The 27,771-nt window shown below is 44.1% G+C and overlaps 1 protein-coding gene across 1 annotated transcript; it reads left to right on the top strand.

The window, feature by feature from the left end:
* TRADD (TNFRSF1A associated via death domain) lies at window positions 1-22,149 on the top strand. Its single transcript, XM_084644290.1, has 5 exons — window positions 1-427; window positions 7,079-7,229; window positions 12,278-12,555; window positions 15,214-15,406; window positions 18,418-22,149. The coding sequence occupies exons 2-5, from the start codon at window positions 7,088-7,090 to the stop codon at window positions 18,726-18,728; spliced, it is 924 nt and encodes a 307-aa protein (XP_084500416.1). The 5' UTR covers window positions 1-427; window positions 7,079-7,087; the 3' UTR covers window positions 18,729-22,149.
* Window positions 22,150-27,771: the final 5,622 nt, after the last annotated feature.

Genomic DNA, 27,771 nt, shown 5'->3' with positions numbered 1-27,771 from the left:
CTTGATTGGTTCACTGAGTCATCTGATGAGAGCAGACAATTCCTTCTTTAGCACTCAGTTACAGCCTTCTGCTGCTAACCCAGGCACATAGGACTGGCAAGTGCTCCGGCCAATAACATTGATTCCTAAACCTGAAGGGGAGGTACAACTCCAGCACACAGGGAAATGTACTTTCTCAGAAATAAATTTGATCTGAGCCTCAGTGATTTACCATCATGCCAGATTTTACCCTTTCTGTCTTTAACTCCTTGCTCCTGGTATTAGGATTACAGCAGTGCTAAACTGGGGGGGCTGGTTTCTCGCCTTCAGCTGCCTCTCAGTAAAGCCACATGACCAGGAGGAATTTTTAGTGACTCTTTCTTTGCTGCTCTGAACAGAGGCGGAAGTGAAGGGCATCTGAAAGCGTGAGAAGGGGTGTCTGGACAAGGTAAATTACTATGAGTTCTGGGAGGGTGGTTTTTTGGTGGGCGTGACATTTAATGTGGTTTTGCTGTGATCAATCAGCTGTGCTTGCTGCAAAGAAAAATCGGCTGCCAAGAAAGTTCTGGCTTCAGAGAGCTTTGCCCCAAATTCCATCAGCGTGAAATTTGCCACGAGACCCAAACCAAATGGGGAATTTGTTTTTACAAACTGGTTTAATTTCAAATTAGCTCGATTTTCCCCTATGAAATCATAAATCAAGAAATAAAACCAAAACCAAATTGAAACAAGCAGATTTCCAGGGTCACCCACCCGTAGGCTCACTTTCTGGCCTTGGTGAAATAAGAGAGTTTCATCTTTTGGAACAAATATTTTGAGATTTATCGGTCTGACACCGGGGCTTGAGTCTTTCTGGTGCTGTGTCTATTGTTCATAAAATATAGGGCCAAATTAGCTGCTGGTGTAAGTGGGTGAAATGCTGTTGAAGTCAATTGAGTGGCACTCATTTACAGAGAATTTGGCCCAGAGATTTTAAAGCATGATAGGTAGTTATTGCACATGTGTGATATTGACCCAACGGACCTTTTCAGTCAAGGAAAAACAATGCTGGTGAAAATGGGCCAAATTAACAGCCCCAGATCTTGTCCATTCCACAGAACTGGCATTGAATGAGCAAATCCAGTGCAAACTTCTCCAAGCAGCCCCAGAACCTGTTTAACGTCTGTCCACCTGCTTTCAGAGTAACAGCCGTGTTAGTCTGTATTCGCAAAAAGAAAAGGAGTACTTGTGGCACCTTAGAGACTAACCAATTTATTTGAGCATGAGCTTTCGTGAGCTACAGCTCACTTCATCCACCAGCTGTATGTAGCAAGAGGTGGGGCTCAGTCTCCATGAATCAGTTCTTTGCTTCCTGCTGGCAGGCCAGCAATGCTAGCTGTGGGGTGGCTTTCTGAGAGGCATTTGTTTACTAGGAACTAAGATGAGACTCCCAGAACTCATTTCACATGGGCCACTGAATTCAGGGAGATTTTTTAAAGTCAACATGTGTTATTGAAGGAAGTCTCTGCCCTATTTTCACACTATATTTTTTTCACATATTAGCAAACCAAATCCCACTGATTTTAATAAGCCATTCTGCGTTGTATTGCTGATCCTAATGGGTTTGCTAGAGTTGTTATTATGGCTACCTTTCCCTTCCTGAATCTGTGTATTAACAGGACAGGATTAAAAATACTTTGCTTGGACCAACTCCTAGAAAATGAAATACCACTCACTGTTCATACCTGCTGTTGGGATACTATGCCATTTGCTGGGATTATGGAAAGTTAGGATTATTACATTATGCAAAAACTATTAACAGAGCATTCTGCTACAGGGAATATTATGTTGCATAGCAGGACTATTACTCCAAGTGAATGGCCTCTCTATAGGATCAAAGGGAGAACTATGATGATTCTGTTTGCATTTTAATCAGGGACCATCTTTTTGCTCTGTTTGTACAGCATGAAGCCCAGTGGGGTCCTGGTCCAGGACTAAGGCTCCTAGATGCTACAATAGTACAACCAAAATGTAAAATAATAATAAAGACAAATAAGATAGTTTGATACCTAATTTACTATCCTGAAACACAGTGTGACAAAATTCAGGTCAAATTTCTTGTGTTACAATAACTGGAATGGGTCTCTACTGAAACTGACCAAAGCAAAGAACCGAGTCAGTGGTAGCATCATTTCAATTCAGTAACTAACTTGATATTTAAACTAAAAATGACCGCCTGTGTTAGTTTTTTCCTAAGTATGAACTGACAGGTTACAGATGCAAAAGGTAAGAGACGAGGCAGGAAAGATGATGAATTACATATTGTTCAGGTGTACATACCGAGTGGGGGGGATTTTCAAAGTGCTCAGCTTTGGCTTGACTTCTATTTGAGCTCAGTGGCGGAAGTCTAAATGACTTTACTGAGCGCACAGGTAGGCCAACACGGAACGCTTCTGAGAATCCCACCCACTGTTGTTAGTAAGTCTTCTGGTCATGGAAGTGTGTTCCGTGAAAAAGATGCAAGGTCACTGGGATGACAAAGTGCTGCTTACCTTCAGAGTTGTTTTTGGCATCTACAGTGTAATTCCCAGGTGCCCCTGTGGAACTTGCATGTCAAACCAATCTTTTGTCCTAGGAGAAAGTTTAAAAATCCCACCAGCTGACTTGTGCTGAGAGCCAACATAAAGAAAACTGGGTACATGCTCTGTCAATGACAGCAGAGAGAGCCAGAATTAGAGCTGGGGGAATACTTTTGACTAACTGTAAAATTGCTGAAAAATGCTTTTTTCCGGGCACCAAAACTAATCGCAAATTCTGGCTGAATTCCCCAGAGAGCTTTGGCTGGAAAAAATATATGATTTAAAAAAAAAAAAATCAACAGATCTGGTTTCAACCATTTCAAATCAAATGTTTTGCCTTTTTGTTTTTAAACAGTATTTAATTGAAATGGTTTCATTTTTAAAAGCGAAACCAAAAAGTAAAAAACACCCAGAAAGAAACACCAAGCAGATTTTGTTTTGCGTTGAACTAAATCGGTAGACTCAAAATGATTTTTTTTTCCCCCAATTTGGAAACAAACCCCAAACAACTTCACTTTCAGTTTAAATTGGACCATGGATTCACCAAGGGAAGGTCATGCCTGACTAATCTAATTGCCTTTTATGATGAGATTACTGGTTCTGTGGATGAAGGGAAAGCAGTGGATGTATTGTTTCTTGACTTTAGCAAAGCTTTTGACACGGTCTCCCACAGTATTCTTGTCAGCAAGTTAAGGAAGTATGGGCTGGATGAATGCACTATAAGGTGGGTAGAAAGCTGGCTAGATTGTCGGGCTCAACGGGTAGTGATCAATGGCTCCATATCTAGTTGGCAGCCGGTATCAAGTGGAGTACCCCAAGGGTCGGTCCTGGGGCCGGTTTTGTTCAATATCTTCATAAATGATCTGGAGGATGGTGTGGATTGCACTCTCAGCAAATTTGCGGATGATACTAAACTGGGAGGAGTGGTAGATACGCTGGAGGGGAGGGATAGGATACAGAAAGACCTAGACAAATTGGAGGATTGGGCCAAAAGAAATCTGATGAGGTTCAATAAGGATAAGTGCAGGGTCCTGCACTTAGGACGGAAGAACCCAATGCACAGCTACAGACTAGGGACCGAATGGCTAGGCAGCAGTTCTGCGGAAAAGGACCTACGGGTGACAGTGGACGAGAAGCTGGATATGAGTCAGCAGTGTGCCCTTGTTGCCAAGAAGGCCAATGGCATTTTGGGATGTATAAGTAGGGGCATAGCGAGCAGATCGAGGGACGTGATCGTTCCCCTCTATTCGACATTGGTGAGGCCTCATCTGGAGTACTGTGTCCAGTTTTGGGCCCCACACTTCAAGAAGGATGTGGATAAATTGGAGAGAGTCCAGCGAAGGGCAACAAAAATGATTAGGGGACTGGAACACATGAGTTATGAGGAGAGGCTGAGGGAGCTGGGATTGTTTAGCCTGCAGAAGAGAAGAATGAGGGGGGATTTGATAGCTGCTTTCAACTACCTGAAAGGGGGTTCCAAAGAGGATGGCTCTAGACTGTTCTCAATGGTAGCAGATGGCAGAATGAGGAGTAATGGTCTCAAGTTGCAGTGGGGGAGGTTTAGATTGGATATTAGGAAAAACTTTTTCACTAAGAGGGTGGTGAAACACTGGAATGCGTTACCTAGGGAGGTGGTAGAATCTCCTTCCTTAGAGGTTTTTAAGGTCAGGCTTGACAAAGCCCTGGCTGGGATGATTTAACTGGGAATTGGTCCTGCTTTGAGCAGGGGGTTGGACTAGATGACCTTCTGGGGTCCCTTCCAACCCTGATATTCTATGATTCTATGATAAATTGAACCATTCACACTCCTCCCCCCCCGCCAGTTCAGCCCCTGAACCAAAACATCTATTGCTTGTTCAACTCTAGGCAGGATACCACACTCCTTCTGCACCTTGTTTTTGTCTGGGGGTTTTTTTAGTTCTTTTTTGTGTGCATGTGGAAGGTGACCTATTTCTCTGCAGTTTAAATCACACTCTTCTTTTCTCTTCCCTCCCATATACCTAGTTTTCTAGGAAACTCTCTCTCTTTTGCTCTCCCTCTCTTAGACACTAGGAGACAGACATGTACCTGAACCAGAATTGGGAGCATACAGAACCAGATCTGAACTTTGCAGCTTGGACTCATCTCCTCCTTTTGCTCCCCTCTGGGTGACAGTTTCACAAGCATTTACGTGACTTAGGAACACAAGTCCTTGGGATTTATACTCCTAAGTCACTCCGGCAGTTCTGAAATTTCCATCCAACGTACACACAGATATGTGCCTCTAGACAGATCAATAGATATTTCAGCACAAATCTCAGGACTGGTTGTTGTTATTTATATTTCAGCAGTGTCTGAAGGCCCCAGTTGGGGACCCCTTGTACAAACACATGCTAAGAGATAGTCCTTGCCCTTGCCTTTGCCTTGGAGAGCGTATATATCCCACTGATTAGCGTGTGGTACATGCCCCACCCACCCCTTGCACCCACGCCACAGAGGGTGAGACGCTGTTACAGCCCCCAGCTAGCAAGCCTGGCTCTTTAGTGTCTCCAGATTCATGGTCCCAGGTTCTATCTCTGGTGTGTTAGAAAAAGTTAAACTAGTGGCTACAGAAAACAAAAAGTTCAGTGTGCCTCAATCAGGTTATTATTAGATACACCCTCTCCTTTATGCATTGGCAGGGGCCGGACTAGATGATCTGATAGGAATTTTCCATCCCCAGCACCTATGATTTGGGGATTGTTTTGCCTGGAAGTTTTGGTGCACGTTTTTGTGTTTGGTATTAATGTTAGAATTAGCCAACCAAGCTATAGTAGGGATATGAATAAGGTGGGCGACTAAACAGTCTTATCATTTGAATATATACGAGACCTACCAGCCATCTCTGGGGAAGGCTGATAGAATACAATGCAAAAAGGAACTTTTCTGAGTATCCTGGTCATGCTGATCAAAACGCACCAGTGTGGAGACAGGATCCAAGTTGCAACTACATCCATTTATAAAACAGTCTGTGCAAAAGGAGGGAGCCTGTTGTGTCATTCGGAATTGATCCAGCCCCTCACTGATGTGGAGGGAGTATTTCCCCTGACCTCAGTTGGGGTTGGAGCAGGCCTCAACATGCCAATACTTGGAACATCCAGAACTGTCAGGTGTCATGCATCTCACGTGCGACTGACGTGATGAAGCTATAAACTGGCCACTTACCGACTCTTCAGACTGCCAAGTTTTCTTCATTTTAACGGAAACATGTTCACTTTGGAAACTGGGTCTGACAATGATGGAGAGATGTTATCAAATTTCCTCTCTGCATGGGGTTGATATTATCTGACTGGTGTTAATAAAAACATTGCTGATAGGTGAGCTTGTTCTTCAGTAGCTAAGCCATGCAGTCTGCAACTGGTTCCTATCCTGGGCCATGCAATTGTTCATGGCTGAAATTGGTTTTGCTTTGGAGATGATTCCTTAGTATTTATATTTAAGGAGCACCTTCATAGAAACCCACCTTCTGAGGGCTTGGCTGACTACTGGGCCGCCCACCACACCTTGCTGCCATTGAATGGCTTTCCCAGCAAGGCACGCTGCAAAGCTAGGACTGTGGCAAGAAGCATACGCAGGGTTACAAAATACAAACCTAGTGACAGTATCACAGGGAATTTCAGGATTATTTTAAGGGGATTTTTTGCATGACCTTTTATCAGACATTTCTCTAATTGAAACTGTCCGGGGGTAAATGTTTTAAAGATATAAGAATGTCACGACAGAGATTGGAAAATAGTAAATTCCCATCATCCTCCCATTCCAGTAATTCAGCCACGCTGAAAGAGAATTCAGTTCAGTTTCATCCCCTTGGCAAAGATGACTCGGGCTCTCCAGACTGGCTGACTTGGTGGGTTAGCCAAGCGTGGCAGCGTTTGCCTTCAGGACCCAGTGTGCTATATTCACTGAGCCAGGCTGCACCAGTGTGAGTTCAAGACACTGTATGATATAGATGAAGGTTTCTCATAGTGGAGATGAGAATATGAAGAACCAGATCTAGCCTCCTTTTTGCATTATCTAAAGCCTTGAAGTGAAATCCTAGTCCCAGTGAAATCAATGACCGTCCTGCCCAGTGCCTTCAATGGAGCCAGGATTTTACCTTTGGATATTTTTTTTTGTGCAGAAGAAAGGAGCTGGGTTTAAGCACCTCTCATGCTCATTAGACCTGATCATTAGAGGCCTGATTGGTGAATTCTCAGCAGGTTCTCACCTTTGAACTCAGGGTGTCTCTGAACTAGAAATCTATCCATCGGGGGACTTCAGTGTAGGATACTGAATGACTCTTTCTTTGGTGCACAATGTTCTATCAATTTTTGCTTTAAGAGATAATGATTATAATTCCCTTAAAGGCTACACTTGCTTTGCCAATAACAATCTCATGACTGTTAGTGTTTTTTCTCTTATAGCACGTTTTCAGATAGAACAAAACCACCTCCGACTAACATCCTTGTTACAAACTTTGCTTTGCTTTGTGTGTGTCATGGCTGCCTCCAGAACAGACTGTGCTCACATACCTGGTATTTTAGGTGCTGAGGATGGCAGACAGCTCTGATCTCTGGATTGGCAGCGCTTATCTATTCCTCCAGTCGACATCTGAGAAGATTATCCTGCCCTCTCTTTATGAAAGCTCCCACCAGAAGTCTAGCGTGTTCAAGGCCCTCAAGTTGGCTTTAGCAGGTATGTGTCATTGCACTGAATACAAATGGAAACGTCACAATGTCTTATTTCTTTACTTGCTACATTAATTTTCAAGGGATTTGGTGCTTGGAGAAAGGTGTCAGATTCACAACACAGGGAATTTTTTAGGAATCTTAACTGCAATTTCATGGGTCATATCCCATCCTTTCCTATTAATTTCATTGAAGATTGTAGACTTCTCAGGGCTTTTACAGAGAAGTTCAAGCCATGATCTTCCAAGGCTTGAATTCAAGCACTGGGGCAATCAGAATCCTTGCACCTGCTGGACCACTTACTGTCCAATAATAAAGTTAATCCTTCTCTCTTCGTTTCATTGTAGCACTAGGTAAAACTGATGTCACACTGGTTAAATCAGAGCTCTGCACTGATAGCACCAGACATAGACATAGATAAGTGCACTCTGGATATATTATTAATAATTTATTAGTGCTACAATAACACCCAGAGGTCCCAAATGAGATTGGTTGCCATTGAGTTATGCTTTGTATAGACACATAGGAAGAGACTGTAAACTCTTCAGGGGAGGGACTGTTTAAATAGACAAGAAACAATGGGTGGGAGAAAGGAAGCATTAGTCCCATTTCACAGATAGGAAATTAGTGCACTGAGAGATTAGGATTCCAATAGGGCTACTCACATGCTTAAAATTAAGCTGCTGCTCAAGTGTTTTGCTGGAGAAGGATCAGAAAGCTGAGCACCTTGCAGGATTAAGCCCTAAGGGTTGTGGCTGAGTGGGGAATGGAACCCAGCTCCAATCCAGTGCCTAAGCCACAAAGCCATTCTTCCTCTCATATGATCACCCTTCCCAGTATTTCAGAGTAACAGCCGTGTTAGTCTGTCTTTTCAAAAAGAAAAGGAGTTCTTGTGGCACCTTAGAGACTAACCAATTTATTTGAGCATAAGCTTTCGTGAGCTACAGCTCACTTCATCGGATCATCCCAGTATCTTAGCCGTTGATACACTAGAGGGAAGAGATCGCCACTATTCTCAGATTCCAAATCGTTATCGTTTACACTTGGATCACAAAGTTAGCAGATTGCTTAGAGTCCAGATTTTTTTTTTTTGAACAATCATTGAAACCAAGACAGGACAATTTTAGCCCCTCCAATGTCAGTGGAGTTTCAACAGAAAGGAATTTGGTCCAGTCTAACTTTTCCTTGCAGCTGGCTACAACAGCTGACCCGACTTTTTACTCCTGGGTTCACAATTGCAGCCCAGTGATGAAACCTCACTTACCCTGCATTAGAAAACTAGACTTGTCAAGTGTGGGAAATTCTGGATATGGGAAAAATTACCAGTGAAAGAATACATGGGGCAAAGGACCGATAATTTGCTCTCGGCTTCCTTTTATCAAACATATTGAGCCAAATCCTTTACTTGTGTAAATGGGCTCAACTCCAACAAAGCCAATGCAATGGTGCCCATTTACACCAACACAGGATTTGAGCTACAGTAGAAGCATCTCAGCTGTGATCCTTTGCAGCATATTGACTCCCTGGATAACAATAATTTAAAACAGCTATCACATTTGTTTTCTCTCCCCATGATGAATATCTTAGCGTCAATCATTTACTGTACAACCAACTCTCCAGTGTGTCCTTTAGCCGGGTTTCTATAAGTACAACCTGCCTTTTCTCACCAATCTAATTATATCGGGCCAGATTCATTGGCACACTGCAAATGCTTTGTGCTCCTCCAGCGATACAAAGCAGCAGACAACCTGGCTTGATTGCCTGGTTAGGCCAGATTTATGGCTGCTTTGCATCACCAAAGTGGGGCAAAGCAGTCAGATTGTACTGGTGAATCTGGCCATATACGTGAACAAGAGCTCTGCCCATTTCTGTATTAATTGCACTACATTCTGCACTGTACTGCCAGACCTAAAGAAGGAATGAGACCTGGGTATTCAGAGCAGATAAGCACAAAGTCGTCTCCTATGCAACAGCCATAAAGATCATTTTACGCAATTCATTACAACTTTCCATGTTTGTACAGTACCTGTTCACCCAGATCAAACTCTTGTGCAAACTTCAGTTGAATCAGCCTCTTTGTACTCCTGATAAATGGAATGAGAAGGCAGAGATACAGGGCAAAGGGCATTTATTTATCAGTAATAACAGCAAATTTGAATGCCTCTCTCCCCAGATGTCCCAGTCTTACAGCCGTTCCAAACTTCACCTTGTGATGCAACCAGTAATACATAAAGGATCTCAGTGGTACATCACGGCAGGGCAAAAGCCTTGTCATACACGTAAAACAAAGAGATCCTAGAGATGCCAGGGCTGAACTCGAGTGCTCTGGACTAATGAGGCACAAACAGATCCACTTTGACATAGGACATAGGCTGCTGAGCTGAGACACGGCACAGATATTTGTTACCTCAATATAGCTGATTGAAACCAACTGTGACAGGTTGGATCACAGAAACCACCTTGGGACTGCCAACTGATGTGCTGAGACTGTCCCTGAGCCTGTTTTCCCTGGCAGCTTAGGACTCCAGAACCTTGTCTTGTTTGAGACAGACACGCTAGCCTGCTACAAACACAGACCCAGGTCTGAACTACATCCCACAAACTGCAGGCTTAACTGAAAACAGCTTAAGAAGTGTTCCTGTTCTCAACACTCAGGTGCCCAGCTCCCAATGGGGTCCAAACCCCAAATAAATCCGTTTTACCCTGTATAAAGCTTATACAGGGTAAACTCATAAATTGTTCGCCCTCTATAACACTGACAGAGAGATATGTACAGCTGTTTGCCTTCCCCTCCCCCCCCCAGGTATTAATGCATACTCTGGGTTAATTAATAAGTAAAAAATGATTTTATTAAATACAAAAAGTAGGATTTAAGTGGTTCCAAGTAATAACAGACAGAACAAAGTGAATTACCAGGCAAAATAAAATAAAACACGCAAGTCTAAACCTAATACAGTAAGAAAATGATTACAGATGAAATCTCACCCTCAGAGATGTTCCAGTAAGCTTCTTTTTTTACAGACTAGCCTCCTTCTAGTCTGGGTCCAACAATCACTCACACCCCTGTAGTTACTGTCCTTTGTTCCAGTTTCTTTCAGGTATCCTTTGGGGAGGAGAGGCTATCTCTTGAGCCAGCTGAAGACCAAATGGAGGGATCTCGCAGGGGCTTAAATAGATTGTCTCTTGTAGGTAGAGACCCCCTCCTCTCTCCTATGCAGAATACAGCTCCAAGATGGAGTTTTGGAGTCACATGGGCAAGTCACATGTCCATGCATGACTCAGTTCCTTACAAGTTGGAGTCATTGCCTACATGCTACCTTGAACATCCCCTTATGTGGACTGGAGTCTTCCAAGGTTCCATTGTCCGTTAAGTGTTTCTTGATTGGGCACTTAACTTGCAAATTCCTTTCTTAAGAAGCTGACTAAATGTGTTACTAAGACTACTTAAAATCAAACAAGTACACAGCCAATATTCATAACTTTGAATATAAAAATGATACATGCATATGAATAGGATGAATACATTCAGTAGATCATAACCTTTGCAGAGATAGGTTACATGGCATATGTAGTATAAAACATATTCCAGTTATGTCATATATACATTCATAAGCATATTTCCATAAAGCATTATGGGGTGCAACATCACACCAACCCTACATTGAGAGGTGGGTGAGGGTGGGGGTTGACTTTGGCTAACTACACTGAGGTAAAAAATATCCTTGCCTTGTCTCCATTAGGATTTTACATCGAGTTAGCTATCTCTGTGTAACAGATACATCTGTGTGCAGTAAAGACAAAATCTCAGACAGAGAGGTTTTGGATATAGGGTTTATTTACACTGGCTGAGATTTTCAGAGCGGCCTCAGGGATCTGGACACAGTTCCAAAATCTCAGCCACTATCTGGACACAGTTCCAAAATCTCAGCCACAGTTCCAAACACAAGGGAGGGAACAAGGGAATAAAAGGATAATTTCATTGAAGGTGCATGACTGAAACCTTACTAAGTGTTGGTCTACACTAGAAACTTTTGCCAGTACAGCAGTGTCGCTTCGGTGGGTGATTTAATGACATTTCTATTCTGGCAATAGCCCTAGAGTAGACAAGGTTATTCTGACATAGTATTTTTGCTGGTATAGCTTATTTTGTTCAGGGAACTGGTATACCCTAGACTGGTGAAGCCAGTCTTGTAGAATAGCAATACTGGCAAACTCTTTCTAGTGTAGACAAAGCTGAAGGAGGACTGGGGTTGCAAGCAGGAAGCGCACAGGTAAAATGTTTTGTGGAATCTCACCTATAGCTTTACCTCGACAGCAGTCTGGCCATGTGGGAGAGGAACACTCCCTCTTTAATCTCCTCTGAGGTAAAGTCTGCCTGCCCCGTAGTTAGATCTTAAAGTTAATTAATCAGTTTAGCATAGTTAGTTTCTCCCCTTGGGCTTGTGACACCAGCAGAATTACCTGTTGCTGACACCCGGTGCAGCTGCATATGGGTGGTTTAACTGCAGTTTGAGCACATAGCATTGTTACACTTGATTTCCCTGCTGATTTCAGCTCCTCTCTTTTCAGCAGGTTTATTTCTTCCACTGCTGACCCCTGCTGTTACTACTGGGTAATCGTGCTGGTGCAGACAAAGCACCAGAGTGCACCCTGTGTTCTACGTTAGATGTAATGTGAATGGTCTCTCCCTGTTGCAGGGAGTCAGATAATGCCCCCGTCTGTGAACTGCAATATTAATGGATCTCTAACAGATTCAGCTGTGGGGTAATTTGGACTGAATGCTTCAGTTCAAATGGGTTCCATGCATAGCACATAGTCAGTTAAAGCTTACTTCTGTCCTTCCACTTTCAAATACAAGCTCCCCAACCCAGAATAATTTATAATACAGGAAAAAATAAAAATAAATAAAAACAAACACACACAGAGAAAGGCTATCCAGGCACAGGTCTGTCACCAAAAGTTCGAGGAGACAGAGCAAGTCACCACCCAGGCAGAGCTCACGTGGACAATCTGTTTCATGGCAAGAAACTGACTCTGCCTGTTCTTCTGTGCCAGATTCCACCGGCGGCCTGCATGGCGTCGACATGCTCAAGGTGCACTGCAGTGAGCCGCACCTGATTATCCAGCTTAAATTCTGCATTCGAGAGAACTGCCGCAAATTCCTTCGGAGCTACCGGGCCGGGTTGTTCCAGGAGTCTCTGCAGAAACACCTCCAAGTCACCCTGTCAATGACAGCCGTACCTGTTCAAGTGGAGCTGAAGGCTGGCAGCGAGCAGCTGGACCACATGCTGAACGAGGAGGAGCGCTGTTTGGAATGTATCTACAACGAAAAGGTACATTAGAAGGAAGCATGGTCCAGTGATTAGGGCCCTAAGCTGGGACATAGAAAACCTGCGTTCAAGTCCCTGTTTTGCCATGTATTTCCTGTGTGATCCCAGCCAAGTCACCTAAGGCCAAATATATAAAGATACTTAGGACCTAAAGATGCAGGTAGATTCCTAGTGGGATTTTCAGCAGTGCCTAGGTGCATATCTCCCATTGAAACCAGTGGGAGTTTAGTGACATTTTCAAAAGTAAGGTGCTTTTGAAAATGCCACAAGACACTTAAATACCTTTAAAAATCTAGCTGTTAGCCTCTCTTGTGCCTCAGTTTCCCATCTGGACAATGGGGATAATAGAAATTTCCAACCATGCAGGGGTGCCATGAGGTAAATACATCAAAGGATGTGAGGAGCTCAGACATTACGGCAATGAGGGCCAGGTAAGTACTGAGGATAAATAAATGACAGCCAGAATATTAAATATTTTGCCTGTAATACTTGGCACGTCTCTAGATCCTGGGGTCTCAAAGTGCTGAACAAGCATCTATTAAAGCTCAGCACTGCTGTAAGGCAGGAAATTCTATTATACCTGTGTATGGAGGGTAAACTGAGGCACAAACAAGCCTGAATTGCCAGATAAGTGAATCAGTAAGAAAACCCAGCAGTGCCACATTACACTCATGAGACCATCTATTCCAATGTTGCTTTTGCCTCCCCTACATCTCCTTTGAAAGTAGCATTTGGAACAGTTCCTAAAAACTGGGGCAAGCACAACCACTATTCATCACAGGTTGTCAGCATGGTTTGAACTGGGACCTTCAGCACCAGGACGTAGACCTCTAAAACCTGAGCTGGCAGCAGTAGGAGGCTGCTATCCTTGATGTGGACCCACTCCAGTTGAGAGAGATGCAAGTTTTACATGTGTCATACCAGCAACTGGCTTTAATAGTCTGGCAAATGATGGCTAAGCATTCCTGAATAGTTTCCAAACCTTGCTAATGATATTAGAGGCTGCTGTTTTGGGATCCGCTTAGCTCACTAGAGTATAGGGCCTCTGAAATAGATTAAATAATTGAATTCTGTCTCCTGTTCCTTGCCTCTGTGCTGTCTTTAGATGCTTGTTTCACCTGGAATTTAATTTGCACTAGCTCAAAATGGGAGCTATTAAACATCTTCAGTGTCCCCAAAACCAGATATCTGTTGTACCTACTGGGGGTGAGTGCATCTCTGGATTGATTTTTTTGCCAGGAAATGAAACACGTCATTATGGGAGATAACAAAAGGCTATATTATGCATCCTGTCAGTTTTTGCCTCCTGCTCCTTTCCTAGTCTTTTTGCTGAATTAGCAGACAAGCCAAGAAAAGATGGATTCTTTCTCTGCTCCCAAAACTGACTCAATTGGTGTAAATCTGAAAAACCCAGCAACAGAGCATGCTCTCCCCTGTGTGTTTGTCCCCTACGCGGTACTAAGGACCATTAGCTAAAGGGAAAGACTCGTGCAGTGACTAATCCTCACTCTAATGTGTATGTAACCTGGTGGTTAAAGTAGGGCACCAGGAGTCCGAACTCCTGGTTAACTCTGGTCAGGAATTTTTGGCCCGAGCGTCACACTGTTTCATTATAACAGAAAACAGGAAACACTTTGGTTTAGAACAGACAATATGATGTTTCAGTCAGTACTAAGTAGCTGCTGCTCTTAATGATTTTTAAAATAAAATAGAATATTTCAGCTATTAAATTACGTCATATTCTGACACGAGACAAGGTGATTGAGGTCCTGAAGAAAACAAAAGAGAACTGAAGAAGAGCTCTGTGGAGTACAAAAGCTTGTTTCTCCCACCAACAGAAGTTGGTCCAATAAAAGATATGATCTCACCTTCCTTGTCTGTCTCATACCCTGGGGCCAACATGGCTACTATGATACTGCGAACAACATATCATGACATGTCAGTAGCAGTAGTGACTTCTGACACAGAATGGAAAAATGACCAAAAATAATATACAAATGAAAAAATAAATTAAAATAAATTTGGAAATGAAATTTTGCCATTTTGAAACAAAAGTTTTCCCCAATCACAATTATTTGGAAATTCTGTTTCACAAGAAATTTCAAAAAATGTTTGGTTTTTGTTCTGATTCAGAACAAAAATTAAATTGCGAAGTGTCGATATTACCCATGAAACAAATTCTGAGATGCAGCCTGCTCTATTCCTGGCCTTTTTTCCCAGGTCTGCCACTTACTCTTTGAGCCAGATCCTCAGCTGGCGCAAGTCAACATAGCTTCATTGACTTCAGTGGAGACTGGAGTTCTGGGTGCTCCTAGAATACAAGTATCTATCAGTAATGAGCTTCCCTCCACTTTATGATTTATTTATTGCGCCCTTGTGTGGGGAAAAATAGTATAGGGGAAAGTTTGGGGGAAAAGAGCCTTTTAAAAAATGAGGATTATTTAGTGCAAATTCATAGACTGTAAACCCATAAGGGACTATTAGCTCATCTAGTCTGTCCTTCAGTATATCAGGCCATAGATTTCATCCAGTTACAACTGTATTGAGCCCAGTAACTTGTGTTAGGCAAAGCATATCTTTCAGAAAGGCATCTGGTGTTGATTTGACAACTTCATGAGAAGGAGAATGCACCAGCAATGACTGGCACTGTTTGCCTTACAGCCCGACCGCCTGAGGGACGAGGAAATTGCAGAGCTGGAGGAATCTTTCAGGAGCCTGACTTGTCGACAGGAGAGCAACAACTCGACCCCTTCAAACAACTGCAACTCTTTGAACTCCTCATCTCTGCCTTATTGTTCTGGGGGGAGCTCTCTGCCCCCTGGAGCCACCTTCACCTTTCAGGAACAACAATTTGGTGAGTGGTTAGAACTGAGCTGTTAGAATCTTAAAGCCCTGGGTCTTCCACTCTTCAAACCATAAAGGAGAAAGTTTAGGGAAGTAAGGACTGTTTCTGGATGAGTCAAGAATAGAATTTCCCAGATTATGATCATGGGAGCTGCCATACTGGGTCAGACCAAGGCAGTCCGGTTTCTGACTGTAGCCAGCACCAGGCACTGTAGGGTATGTCTAGATTGTAGTGAGGAGGTGTGATTGCAGCAGGTATACCATACCCAGCTGGCTTTGACGGAGCTAGCCTGTTAAAAACAGCCACATGGGCTAGCCACCCGAGGACAGTCCAACCCAGGACATATTGCGCGGCTAGCTTGTGCCATCGCGTCTACACGACTCTTGTTATTTCAGCTAACTCATGCTGCAATCACTCCTCCTGACTGCTGCGTAGACATTCCCTCAGAGGAAGGTACAAGAAACCCCACAGTAGGCAGCTGTGGGATAGAATTTACCCTGAGCTTCTTCCCAAAGGTTCTTCCCAATCCCATTAATGAGAGGCTGGTTTACAGTCACAGAGTTAAAGGCCAGAAGAGACCACTAGGTCATCTAACCTGTCCTACCACGTACCACATGCCAGCACCCGCACACTAAATCCAATAACTGCTCTGAGACCAAAGTATCACAGCCCACAGGAGACTGAACTTTTACATGCTACAGGCAGAGAATAGGAGAGACCCAGGTGCACCAGTGCCCAAGGCCCCCACAATAGGAGGGAAATGATTCAGTGAGAGGTATCCAGATAATCCTGGCAAATGACCTGCACATCCACACTGAAGAAGAAAATCCACCAGTCACTGCCCGTCTGATTTGGGGGGAAATTCCTTCCCAATCCTCCAGATAATGATCAGTTGGTCTCTGAGCAAATGCACAGAAATCAGCCAGCCAAGCACCTGAGAGAGAGAGAGAGAGAGAGAAAGAAAATGCCTGGTGCCACCTTGGAGCCCTGGCCTGTGCCAGCCAGTGTCCCATCTCCAGCCACAGCCTTACCTGATGCTTGCGCCCTGACGCAGGAGGGTTTATATCCCTCTGCAACACACAAGTGAGGTCAGTCAGTGGCCTGGCTCAGCTCTGGGAACGGGAATAAATCACCTCCCAGGAGCGACGTTAAGTTACCCGGACGGCAGCTTCTCCTGCCGACATAGCTACTGCCACTCGCGGGGGCTGGAGTAGTTTAGCCAATGGGAGAAGCTCTCTCCCCTCGGCTTCGGGCAGCTACATTAGAGAGCTTACAGGTGCGCAGCTGTATCGGGGCCGCTGTAAACACTCCAGTGTAACCGCGCTCTGAATGGACAAGTAAGAGGAAGACGTTTCCATTTTCCGAGACAAACCCTTGCATGAAGGTAGGGCCCCTGAAAATGAAGGACGAATGGTACTGACTGGGGAGATAGCCATCCAGGGTTCCCCTCACAGCTCTGCCAGTGTACCCCAGCTGTGAGCTGCCGCATCCCCACTGTTCCAGTCTTGGCTCTTTCCTGATCAGAGATATTTGTGAATGGTCTCAAACTGCAATATGGGTTTGTGGGCAGAGCCCACCTGGGTCACTGTTGAGTATGATTTAGCCCCATATAAGGATTTTACAGGTAAAAAGCAGGGTGGGATCTGCCCTCCCTGATTCACTATTTCAGGAGTCAACAGATATAGAAGGAAGCTGAGAGTGTTTAGAAAAGGAACAGAGAAAAAGATCAGAAAGACGAGCCTGAGGGTTTTAAAAGGGCAAGGACTGATAGCATAAGGTAAAGGGGAACATCCAAGAGAAAAGTAAACCCCATGAAACAAACGTATAGTTCCGCCCTGGTGTGAGACAGCTTAACAATATGTGCAGCCAGGACTGGCCTCACGGGGGCACTCTAAACACATGGCTGCCTTGGACATCAAGCTGGAAAGGTTATTAAGTACAGACTCTCTCCCTTACACAGGTCGCTATCCTCTAGTCCTAAAAGTGGGTGCTAGATGCCCAAATCCGGAAGATGGCACATTTTAACAGTCACAAATAAGTTTCTACTAATTGCCACTTAGTGAAGATAGCACTGTCCTTTGGAATGACTGGACACGGAATGTTCATTAGTATAAATTGTGGACTTCAAACCCTTCCCTGCTCAGCAGTCTTTGTAAAACATGCACCCTGCTCTCTTCACATAGTCACTACCTGTAGATCTAAGTTACCTAGGACGTGACCTCTCATATTCCCAGACAGGGCGAGGGGAGAAACGATTCTCAACAGTAATGACTCTTCTGCTGATAGCGAAACACTGATACTTCATTTAAAATCAACATTCAGGATGAATCATAAACACATACAAATTATATCAGGTCTGCTAATAATACCACAAACAGCAGCATCCCTTTATAGTTTCTATTACAACCAAAGGTACAAATGAAAAGCAACTAAGAAACGCTAAGAGCAATTACACACTGTGCTTACAGAGATCCCCACAATCAGATATTGTATGGTGGATTAGCACTAATGTAAGAATCCGATAAGAACAAATTTCTATTGCACTGATTTCAAAATCTGAAATTTGTAACTGAAATCAGCTGGCTTTTTACCCTGGAGGCTGTGAGGAAGTTGGTCACAGTATCAGCATTGCTGAATGATTAATGCAGGTCAGTTCAGTTGTCATGGCTTCCCTTTCCTGTATACGCTGATTTGGGTGTGTTTTCAGTGAGCACAGATCTCTGTGCATAACTCCCTCTTCATGCAGAATTTACTCCTTTAAATTCAATACTGTCACTGTGTGGCACAAGACGCACAATGCTTCTTCCGGGAGTGAGTTAGTGAAAACTCCAGCTAACAAAGGGTGGGTACAACTCCATGACAGAGTTTAATACATTACACACACACTAAGTTTTATCCTTTACCATACTGAGGTCTCTGCTCCACAAAATATTATGTAGACCTTAACATGGCCTTGCATTGTGTCAGTGCAGTGATGAACTGGGACCCCAACGTGTTAAGCACTTCGTGTTCCCTTTAAGCCAACAGAACACTCACGCCAGATGACCATCAAAAATTTGCCAAGCTCGTGTCGAAGAAATGGAAGCAGGTGGGTAGGTCTTTGCAGAAGAACTGTCGTGCCCTTCGGGATCCTGTCATCGACAACTTGGCCCACGAATATGACCGAGAGGGATTGTACGAGCAAGCGTACCAGCTCCTTCTCAAGTTTATCCAGTCAGAGGGCAAGAGAGCCACGTTACAGAGGCTGATTGCAGCCCTGGAGGAAAACAGTCTCATAACCTTAGCAGAGGAACTCCTGGGCCTCCACCCTAGTGAAAACGACATGTCATAGACCGGGGATGGAGAAGCCAGCGGAACTTGGATCTTGCCCGTTTCAGACAGTTTCCAAGACTCTTGCCAGCATCCCAGGAATGCAAAGCTCAGTTAACCACCATGGTATCCTACTAGCAGAGAATGCCCAAGAAAAAGCCGCTGTGCATTTACAAAGTCAGCCTGGGTACTGAATTACCACATTCATTGCACAACGTTGCCAGGAGACAGTGCTGCTTACGGGCTGGGGAGAATGGCTTCCAACTGGCTCCCGGTCACTACCCCCTGGGGCGACATGTTGCAATGCACCTAACAATGCTACAGCCCAGGCCTACGGATTATGCCAACATGGTGAATGTTAAAGAGCAACTGTGGTCTCAGGAAAGTCCTTTGGGAAACATTCTACAGGTGCTTAGAAATAATTCTGCTCATTGAATATAGTACACACTTGGAGGGGTATTCCCGCCCCCTTCATTCTTCACAAATAAGGACATTTCATGTAAACAGTAACTCCTCCACTAAAAAGCTTGTCTGCTCTTTCCTTTCTCTCCCCACCTGAAGGCATCCTCGTTACTCTAAGAAAGTTTCAATGTCAAGAAAAGTTTCAATGTCAAGAAAAGAAAGTTTCAAAGTCTCCATGCTGCAAACAGCTGCAATGGAACAAACTGCAGGTGGTAAATAAGCAGGAAGAGCAGGTGACCTCTTCTTAAAGGTGTACTGCAATGTCAAAACCAACTCAAGCCCCTACCCACGTGCTGAATGACGCCTCTAAGCGGGCCGCAAGGTCCATTCATCACATCACTGGCTCTCTTTAAAAACTGTCCTTGGCGTTGCTAGAGATGCCCCAGAATGCAGCACTCTGGGACATCACATACCAGGAGAGTCAGGACCCACATGACATCTTTCTTTGGCATGCTGAGATTCTGAGACAGCCAGGAATCAGCTGGGCCTGGGGTACCAGGTTCACATATTCTGGATTTCAAGTGTAAAGTTTGGAAAAGTACAAAAAAAGAGCTAGGGTCAACTTCTGCTCTCTGTTAGATCATGACAACCCCACTGGCTTCAGTAGGTGTGCCCAGGCTGTAACAAGAGCAGAATTTGTGCCTGAGCCCATAAGGAAATACACAGCAACATATAAGGGAGCATAAGCAGTCACGTATCACGTAAATGTGATCATCCAGCTTGCTTTTCTGCGACATGTTTCTTGTGGCATCCTGGCTGGTTTTTACTTATCTTTAGGCCTTTCATTGACTCCATTTAGCCTCCCCCTCCTTCCCTGATCATGGAATAGCAGATAGTCCATGGGGGTCATTTCAGATTTGGGGGGAGGGTGGATCTGCCAGTGTGTGTACTCATGTAAAGTTGCTTGCTCTACCTCTCAAGGGCAGTGGTTCGCCAATGGGCAAGAGCGGATGTCCTTTTAAACCAAATAATGTTTTATCCTATTCCTATAAGCACTTCTGTAACCTTTGGCTGAGACAAAGAAATTCCCTGATAAGGAAGAGCTCAGGCCTGGGATCCAGATGTAGGTTCAAATCAGAGTTCACAGGAATACCGCTCCCCACCCGCTAGAATGATACTATGTTTGTCCCGGTGGTATCCGAGTGCCTAGAACAAACTGAGCCTGACCATTCAATTGGAACCTGAGACAGTTTGCCTTTGGATCTGATTCCAAATCACCAAGGTCATGTGTGTTCACGTGCAGGGTTTGTTAATCCCAAAGAGGATATATGACATATAAAATTTGAATATGGGAGTTTAGGGTACGATGCTGCTCCCATTATTTTGCAATTGGCTTCAAAGAGAGCAGGATTGGAACCTCATTTTGGGCCCGTCTCCACTAAGTCACTCAACATTCCTGCTGGTCCCCCCCTTTTTTTTTTAATATCTATTTTTCAATTGCATTTTACAGTAATGGTTCTTAGAATACGAGATGATATGCATGCTGTCCTGTCACTTTTTAATCCAACATTCCTACGCTATTAGTCTGTAGTCTAACTTAACTGCATGCCCAGTCTTCCACTCAGATCAGTGCTAGCCACCCTGGGGAGAAAAACCTGCCAACACTCTGCAGTCAAAAATCGACCATTCTATTCCTCAGAGTCTGCCTTAAAGTCTTAAATTGCTGTTGCCATTTTACATCCATGGATGGAGCACGCATAAATTTACCAGCCCTGTGCTTTTTATTTCTCTGCCAGTGCTAGTCATGTGTGTTCCCTCTTACTCACAGATTTCCTCTCAAAAGTGCATTAAGTGTTCGAGTTCTTGGCAGCGCATATAGGATAACATCATTTTTAATAGCATTCACAGGTGTCCTCTTTCAGAGAGGTGAAGTAAGAGGGTTTTCCAATGGCATGACATAATGGTGCTGTCAGGAGTATGCACAGTGGGTTAGGATCACTGGGAATGGCTGTATGTCCTAGCATCTTTTCATCAATCATTCCTTCTAGAATCAGCTGCCATGCCCTAGATATGGTGAATTCTGGCCTCAAACCAACACCTGCTTAACCTCCTATCCCACAGCTGTTCTGACCATGTGACTTTTAGTACCATCTAGCACTTTGAGCCCAATTCAGACCTAGTGTCAGCAGGTGTAACTCTCATGGAAGTCTCTGGGACAAATTCAGCATGTGATGTAATAGTACAGAGTAAGCTGCATTAATTTGGCATTGAGTAGCGGTCCAGTTCTGCTCTCACCTCTGTTCTATACCCGTGTGACTTCTCTGAAGTCTGTGGAATTACTCCTGATTTACACGGATGTGCCAAAAGAGTGTAACTGACACAATGAAGGGGAAGAAGAGGAGGTGGCAGAAGGAAAAGAAATTAACAAAAATGTGTGGAATACAAGAGTGGGGCTGCTTTACCTCACTCTACAGTATGATGAGTGGAACTGGAGGAAGAGGGTCAGGTTTCAGGAGGGAGGTAGTTTGGTGAGACTCCAGGGGATCAGCCATATAAGCTGAGACCAGGCTCCTATACACACACAGTAGATCTTCCGCATGCAAGACTGGCCTGTCAGCAAAGGTAGTAAAGTTCTGTTTCCTGTAACTCTGCCTGTCTGCCATGTCACTTATTGCTAATGAGGCACACATCTTCCTGCAAGTTGTTTTTCCTGGTTAACTTCCTTCTTCTTCTTTGGTGTGGTAGGTACACACATTTTTTTGCACACACTTAAATACCAAATAGGCACAAGTGGGATGCTTCTTTACCCCTTACACCAGTCATCTAATGCCCACTTGTGCGGTGTACACCATGGTTTGCATCACTACTGAATTTTTCCCTGCACCTTGACACTGGTCCTATATCAAAGGGAATCTGTGAAGACATACCTGTGGTTTCCTTCAAGGTCAAACGTGCTATTATTTTGAATGCCACAGAATGTTAAACAAATAAATCAGCCTCACAAAAACAAAATAAATGGGCAAAATATTAAGCAAACAACAGAGATGAGGTCAAAGTAAATTCACAGGGGAAACTCCAATAGGGCTTTTTTTTGTGATACAGATTGTTTCTGTAGTGTTTGCAATGTCTCAGATTTGAAACAGGCTCTTTTCAGTCTGGCAGAGGGAAGAAGAGATTGATCCAAACAGGGCTTTAAATGCCTTGTTTTGGCATAGCTGAGCGAAAGGGTTTACATGGCTGTTAAAAGAGGAGGATGAAGTTTTAAATGGCCACCATGTCCACTTTGGCATAAAAACATAACAAGATTTATATGCAGTGTTGTTGTAGCCATGTGGGTCTCAGGATATTAAACAAGGAGGGTGAGATAATATCTTTCATTGATATTACCTCACCCCCTTGTCTAAACTAGATTTATGACTTAAGTAAAACCAACTTTTTTTAAAGGTGTAATGAAAGAGGATATCAGTTGGAGAGACAAGGTGGATGAGGTAATATCTTTTACTGGACCTGCTCCTGGTGAAAGAGACAAGCTTTCAAGCTTACAGAGATCTGAAGAAGAGCTTAATGTAAGCTCAAAAGATTGTCTCTCTAATGTTCTGGGACCTACATAGCTACAACCCCACTGCAAATATCAAATTGGTCATCAGAGGTGTGATTTTCAGAAATCAGTGAGAGTTTGGCATTCAATAGTGCTGAAAAAATCACACCCTAGATTAATTCTTCCACTTGAAGGAGAACAGACACTACGGTGGATGCTTTAGAAACCATGGTAGATGACAGAAAGATACCCCATTCCAGCTTCAGTCCAAACCCATGCCACATACTCATGATGGACTGATTTATAATCCAAGAGCTGCGAACAATTCCAAGAATAATGAAAAGTTTTCAGTATTGCCAGTCACAAGTGTTCAGAAATCATGAGATTTAAAAAATAATAGAATCATAGAATATCAGGGTTGGAAGGGACCTCAGGAGGTCATCTAGTCCAACCCCCTGCTCAAAGCAGGACCAATCCCCAACTAAATCATCCCAGCCAGGGCTTTGTCAAGCCTGACCTTAAAAACTTCTAAGGAAGGAGATTCCACCACCTCCATAGGTAATGCATTCCAGTGCTTCACCACCCTCCTAGTGAAAAGGTTTTTCCTAATATTCAACCTAAACCTCCTCCACAGCAACTTGAGCCCATTACTCCTTGTTCTGTCTTCTGCTACCACTGAGAACAGTCTAGATCCACCCTCTTTGGAACCCCCTTTCAGGAAGTTCAAAGCAGCTATCAAATCCCCCCTCATTCTTCTCTTCCGCAGACTAAACAATCCCAGTTCCCTCAGCCTCTCCTCATAAGTCATGTGTTCCAGTCCTCTAATAATTTTTGTTGCCCTCCACTGGACGCTTTCCACATTTGGAGTTCTTTTTATTTGCTATCTGGTATGTGCATTTTTAGGGTTTTACATTTTCAACCATATCTCTGCAGTCATGAGGGCTAGAAACTTAAGGTTTGGAAGGTTTGGGTTTTTTTAATGTATGCTGAAATTCTGGTATAGTCACATGATTCCGGGGGCTGGGGCTTTAAGAAAAACACCAATATGAGATTTGTGATAAAAATGAGAGAGTTGGCAACACTGGGTTTTACAGCCAGGGAGTCTCAGAACCATGTCAAAATAACCCAGAAGTCAGAGGAAAACATGGCTGAGAACAAGATATATCTTGCACGGTTACTGAGAGGTAGGGTTAGAGTTGCGGGCTTATTCAAACAATAAAAATCAAAATGCTCAGATTTTGAACTACCAAGAGCTGAGGCTCTGTTAGAAAGAGGTGAGCGGATGATCTCTTAGACATTATCTGCGCCTCTTGCCTCAGCATTTAGGTGACAGAAATTGGAAGGGTCACCTTGAGATGCCGTGGGCCTCCTTGCTAGGATGGACAAGTCTTTCTCCAGCTTCAAAGGGGAGCCCAGAATATTTGAGCCTCAATCCCCACCCCATCCACACCCTCACACACATTCCACTTAAAATTTGAATAAAAAACATAGATACCATGCACGTGGCAATGAAAAGCATTTGAATGCTCTCAAACTGCTTGTTTACTTGGATTAGAAACTCTCTTATAAAAAGAAAAGGAGGACTTGGTGCACCTTAGAGACTAACAAATTTATTTGAACATAAGCTTTCGTGAGCTACATCCGATGAAGTGAGCTGTAGCTCACGAAAGCTTACGCTCAAATAAATTGGTTAGTCTCTAAGGTGCCACAAGTACTCCTTTTCTTTTTGCGAATACAGACTAACACGGCTGCTACTCTGAAACCTCTCTTATAAAAATGTGTCTTTAAAAGGATCATAATGTTTTGTGCCTCAAGCCACTGAGACATTAGAAAGACACTGGAAAGGGAAAGAACAGGGTTTCTTCACCACGAGCCAGGCCCTCAGAGGTTATGACTTCAATGGAGCTACTGCTTTAGGATCTGGCCCTGTGTCTTTTGTTTAAAAATGGGCCCAAATTTTGGGCAAGTTCAGGTCTGGATCCAAGCTTTGTAGGTTTTCCCTGTCTCTACTAAGGGCTAAACCATGGTTGAGGTTTCCAAGCCAACTAGGGGAATGAGCCACGCAACAGTTAGTCATTTCAATAAGAGCTGTGTGGCTCAATCCCCTAGTCAGGTTTGAAAATCTCAAGCTGAAACTCCAGCTATGGATACCCTGGAAGTTCAGCTCCAGATCGAGATTAACAGTTTGCAGCTCCAGTGCTGAGGGATTTCAGCGCTGGAGCATGTGCACCCAATTTACAGCATTTAACCTCAATAGTATTTGTCTTTTGTATCGGAAAGCATTTTGTTCTATTTTTTCTGACTTCTTCTATAAAGAAACATGTATTTTTGGTGAATATTGATATATCAGATCATATTTTTACAATGTCTTTAGAAAGCGAAATAAATTAGTTTGGCTTTCTTTGCCTCAGCTTTTATTTCTTACTCAATAAAACTTATTAAAAAGAGGAATATAATCAAGTATGGGATGCTGCAACGGTAAAAAGAAATGAGTGCATCATGGGGAAGCTCTGAGCGTATAACTGTCTTCACCGGCTCTGACAACGTATCTACCTGAAAGATCCTGGAGATACTTAGATTGTCAGCTCTTTAGGGCAGGGACTTTCTGTTCTGTGTTTGGGGTTCTGGTCTGTGACTAGGGCTCCTAGGCACTGTGATAATACAAATAATAATATTAAGGAGAATCCTGCTGTCCAGAAACAGGGACGTGCAAAGCCCATGTGGTTTGGATTCTGGTGACAGCTGTGCAAACTTCAATGGTTTTTGGTTTGCAGGGTTGCTTCCTCACCCTCCCCCCCCCCCCCCCAGTTAAATGCTCTGGTTTCACATCACAACCAAGTTCTGTGGAGGTTCCAGCTATAACTCTGATGGGCCTGTCAGCAAATATGACCAGAAATTGAGGTTTGTTACAAAACTTGAAGACAGGCAAGGTTCCCTTCATTTCAGTGCCATGATGTAAGTTGTGAGCTATCTGTCCACTTACATGGCCCTCATTGACCACAGTATCTGAGCATTTTACAAACGTTGGTGAACTTGTCCTGATAACATCCCTGAGAGGTAGGGAATGATCATCTCGGTTTTACAAATGAGAAACTGAGCCATGAGGAGATTAAGTGGCTTTCCCAAGGTCACACAGGAGGTCTTGGCAGAACCAAGAACTGAACCCAGGGGTGAAATCCTGTTCCCACTCAAGTCAATGGGAGTTTTACCATTGACTTAAGTGGAGTCAGGATTTTACCCAGTCCTCCACAGTCCAATGCCTCAGCCACAGGACCATCCTTCTTCCACGTATCACGCTGTTCTAATACTAACCCCATGGATCAATGTATCGGGGTAGGAGCTCAGAGTGCAGGGCTCTCTGCCTGAGTGATGGACGAGAGTGATGTTTGACGCATCAGCCAGATCTGATCAGGAGCAGTTCCGGTTCTCTTTCAGTGGGGTAGGACTTTGCTCATTTAAAAGCTTCACATGCCAGACTGAGCCTTCTGCCCAACCTTGTCCAGTGACCCTTGAGGGACAAGATGCCATGCAGTGGGTTGGAGAACCAGTGCCAGCCCAAAGAATACCCTGTACAGTCCAGCACATATGACGGGAAACAGTAAATCTGCAAACAGCTCATAAAATCAAATTCTTCTTATTCGTTCCAGGGAGGCCTTTAAACAAGCCCAGCAGTGTGTCAATGTTAGCACGCTCTCCATGTGCTGAGTAACGGAGCTTCGCAAAATTCCTTTGTCTATCAAAAGCTCTGGGTGGATCTATTGCCCCTTTGGCCAACAGGCGGTGCTCCTCTGGGTCTTCCATCTGCAGAACACCTTGGAAAAGCCATGTACTATTAATTATCTGTACCGCAGTAGCACCGAGATCCCCTAGCTGAGATTGAGGCCCCCATGGTGCTTGAAGCTATATGCTCACATTACAAAGATATGACAGTCTCGGCCTCAGAGCACACGACAAGAGACAGCTGGAGAAAAAAAATGATTAGGGGTCTAGAACACATGACTTATGAGGAGAGGCTGAGGGAGCTGGGATTGTTTAGTCTGCGAAAGAGAAGAATGAGGGGGGATTTGATAGCTGCTTTCAACTACCTGAAAGGGGGTTCCAAAGAGGATGGCTCTAGACTGTTCTCAATGGTAGCAGATGACAGAACGAGGAGTAATGGTCTCAAGTTGCAGTGGGGGAGGTTTAGATTGGATATTAGGAAAAACTTTTTCACTAAGCGGGTGGTGAAACACTGGAATGTGTTACCTAGGGAGGTGGTAGAATCTCCTTCCTTAGAGGTTTTTAAGGTCAGGCTTGACAAAGCCCTGGCTGGGATGATTTAACTGGGAATTGGTCCTGCTTTGAGCAGGGGGTTGGACTAGATGACCTTTTGGGGTCCCTTCCAACCCTGATATTCTATGATTCTATGAAAACAGACACATGGGAGCGGGGAACAAGGTACAAGGGAAACAATGAATAGGTAACAGTGTCAGGAGACAGGGGTCCACCCATGGCGACTGTTCCTCTCCTTACCTTCCAGGCCCCACTGCATGGGTCTCGAAACAGCAGCAGCAGCTACCCACAGAGGAGAGTTAATACTTAGGAGGATCCCTGTTTATCTTCATCCTGTGGAAGGAAGCAAAGGGACAGGGAGGCCCCAAAACTCACAGGAGGGGAGGAGCAGCGAGTCTATGGCATGCTTCCGTGTCCACTCTGGGTGGCTGGGGCCCAGAGGGAGCATTGTAAAAGTAGGGGCAGAGCTAGGGAGCTGCTGCTCTGTGTGGTAGGTCTTGCCTTCTTCCACAAGTGGCTGGCTTCAGGCTGGAAATGCAATGCAGTATCCAGCCAGGTATCAGACCCCAGGGCAGACTCCCAGCATGGCTGTCTATATCCCCTGGGGCAAAATGAAAATTAGGCACAGCCCTTTCTCTGACTCACAGCTCAGTTCTGCTCCCGCTGGGATCAGTGGGAAGTTTGCCATTCCACGGGGAAAGAATAAGGCCAGTAATGCTAAAGGCTGGGGGAGGGTTGCCTTGATCACATTACTTCTTAATAAGCTGTTCTGTTTCAACGGACTAACTAGTAGCTGAAGTTGACCAGTTGTACCTGTCCCCATTAGAAAGCTTTACGGGATATCACCTTTACA

This window comes from Lepidochelys olivacea (assembly GCF_965140295.1).
Source record: "Lepidochelys olivacea isolate rLepOli2 genome assembly, chromosome: 12".
Lineage (NCBI taxonomy): Eukaryota > Metazoa > Chordata > Testudines > Cheloniidae > Lepidochelys > Lepidochelys olivacea.
Note: the sequence above shows the minus strand (reverse complement) of the source record. Positions and strands in the feature narration are given on the sequence as shown.

Bases quoted from the DNA above. Each gene is read 5' to 3' on its own strand.
- TRADD (XM_084644290.1), top strand. From the start codon at position 7,088: ATGGCAGACAGCTCTGATCTCTGGATTGGCAGCGCTTATCTATTCCTC. The intron at 12,556-15,213 runs GTACATTAGAAG...TTTGCCTTACAG, and splicing joins AATGTATCTACAACGAAAAG to CCCGACCGCCTGAGGGACGA. The intron at 15,407-18,417 runs GTGAGTGGTTAG...GTTCCCTTTAAG, and splicing joins CTTTCAGGAACAACAATTTG to CCAACAGAACACTCACGCCA.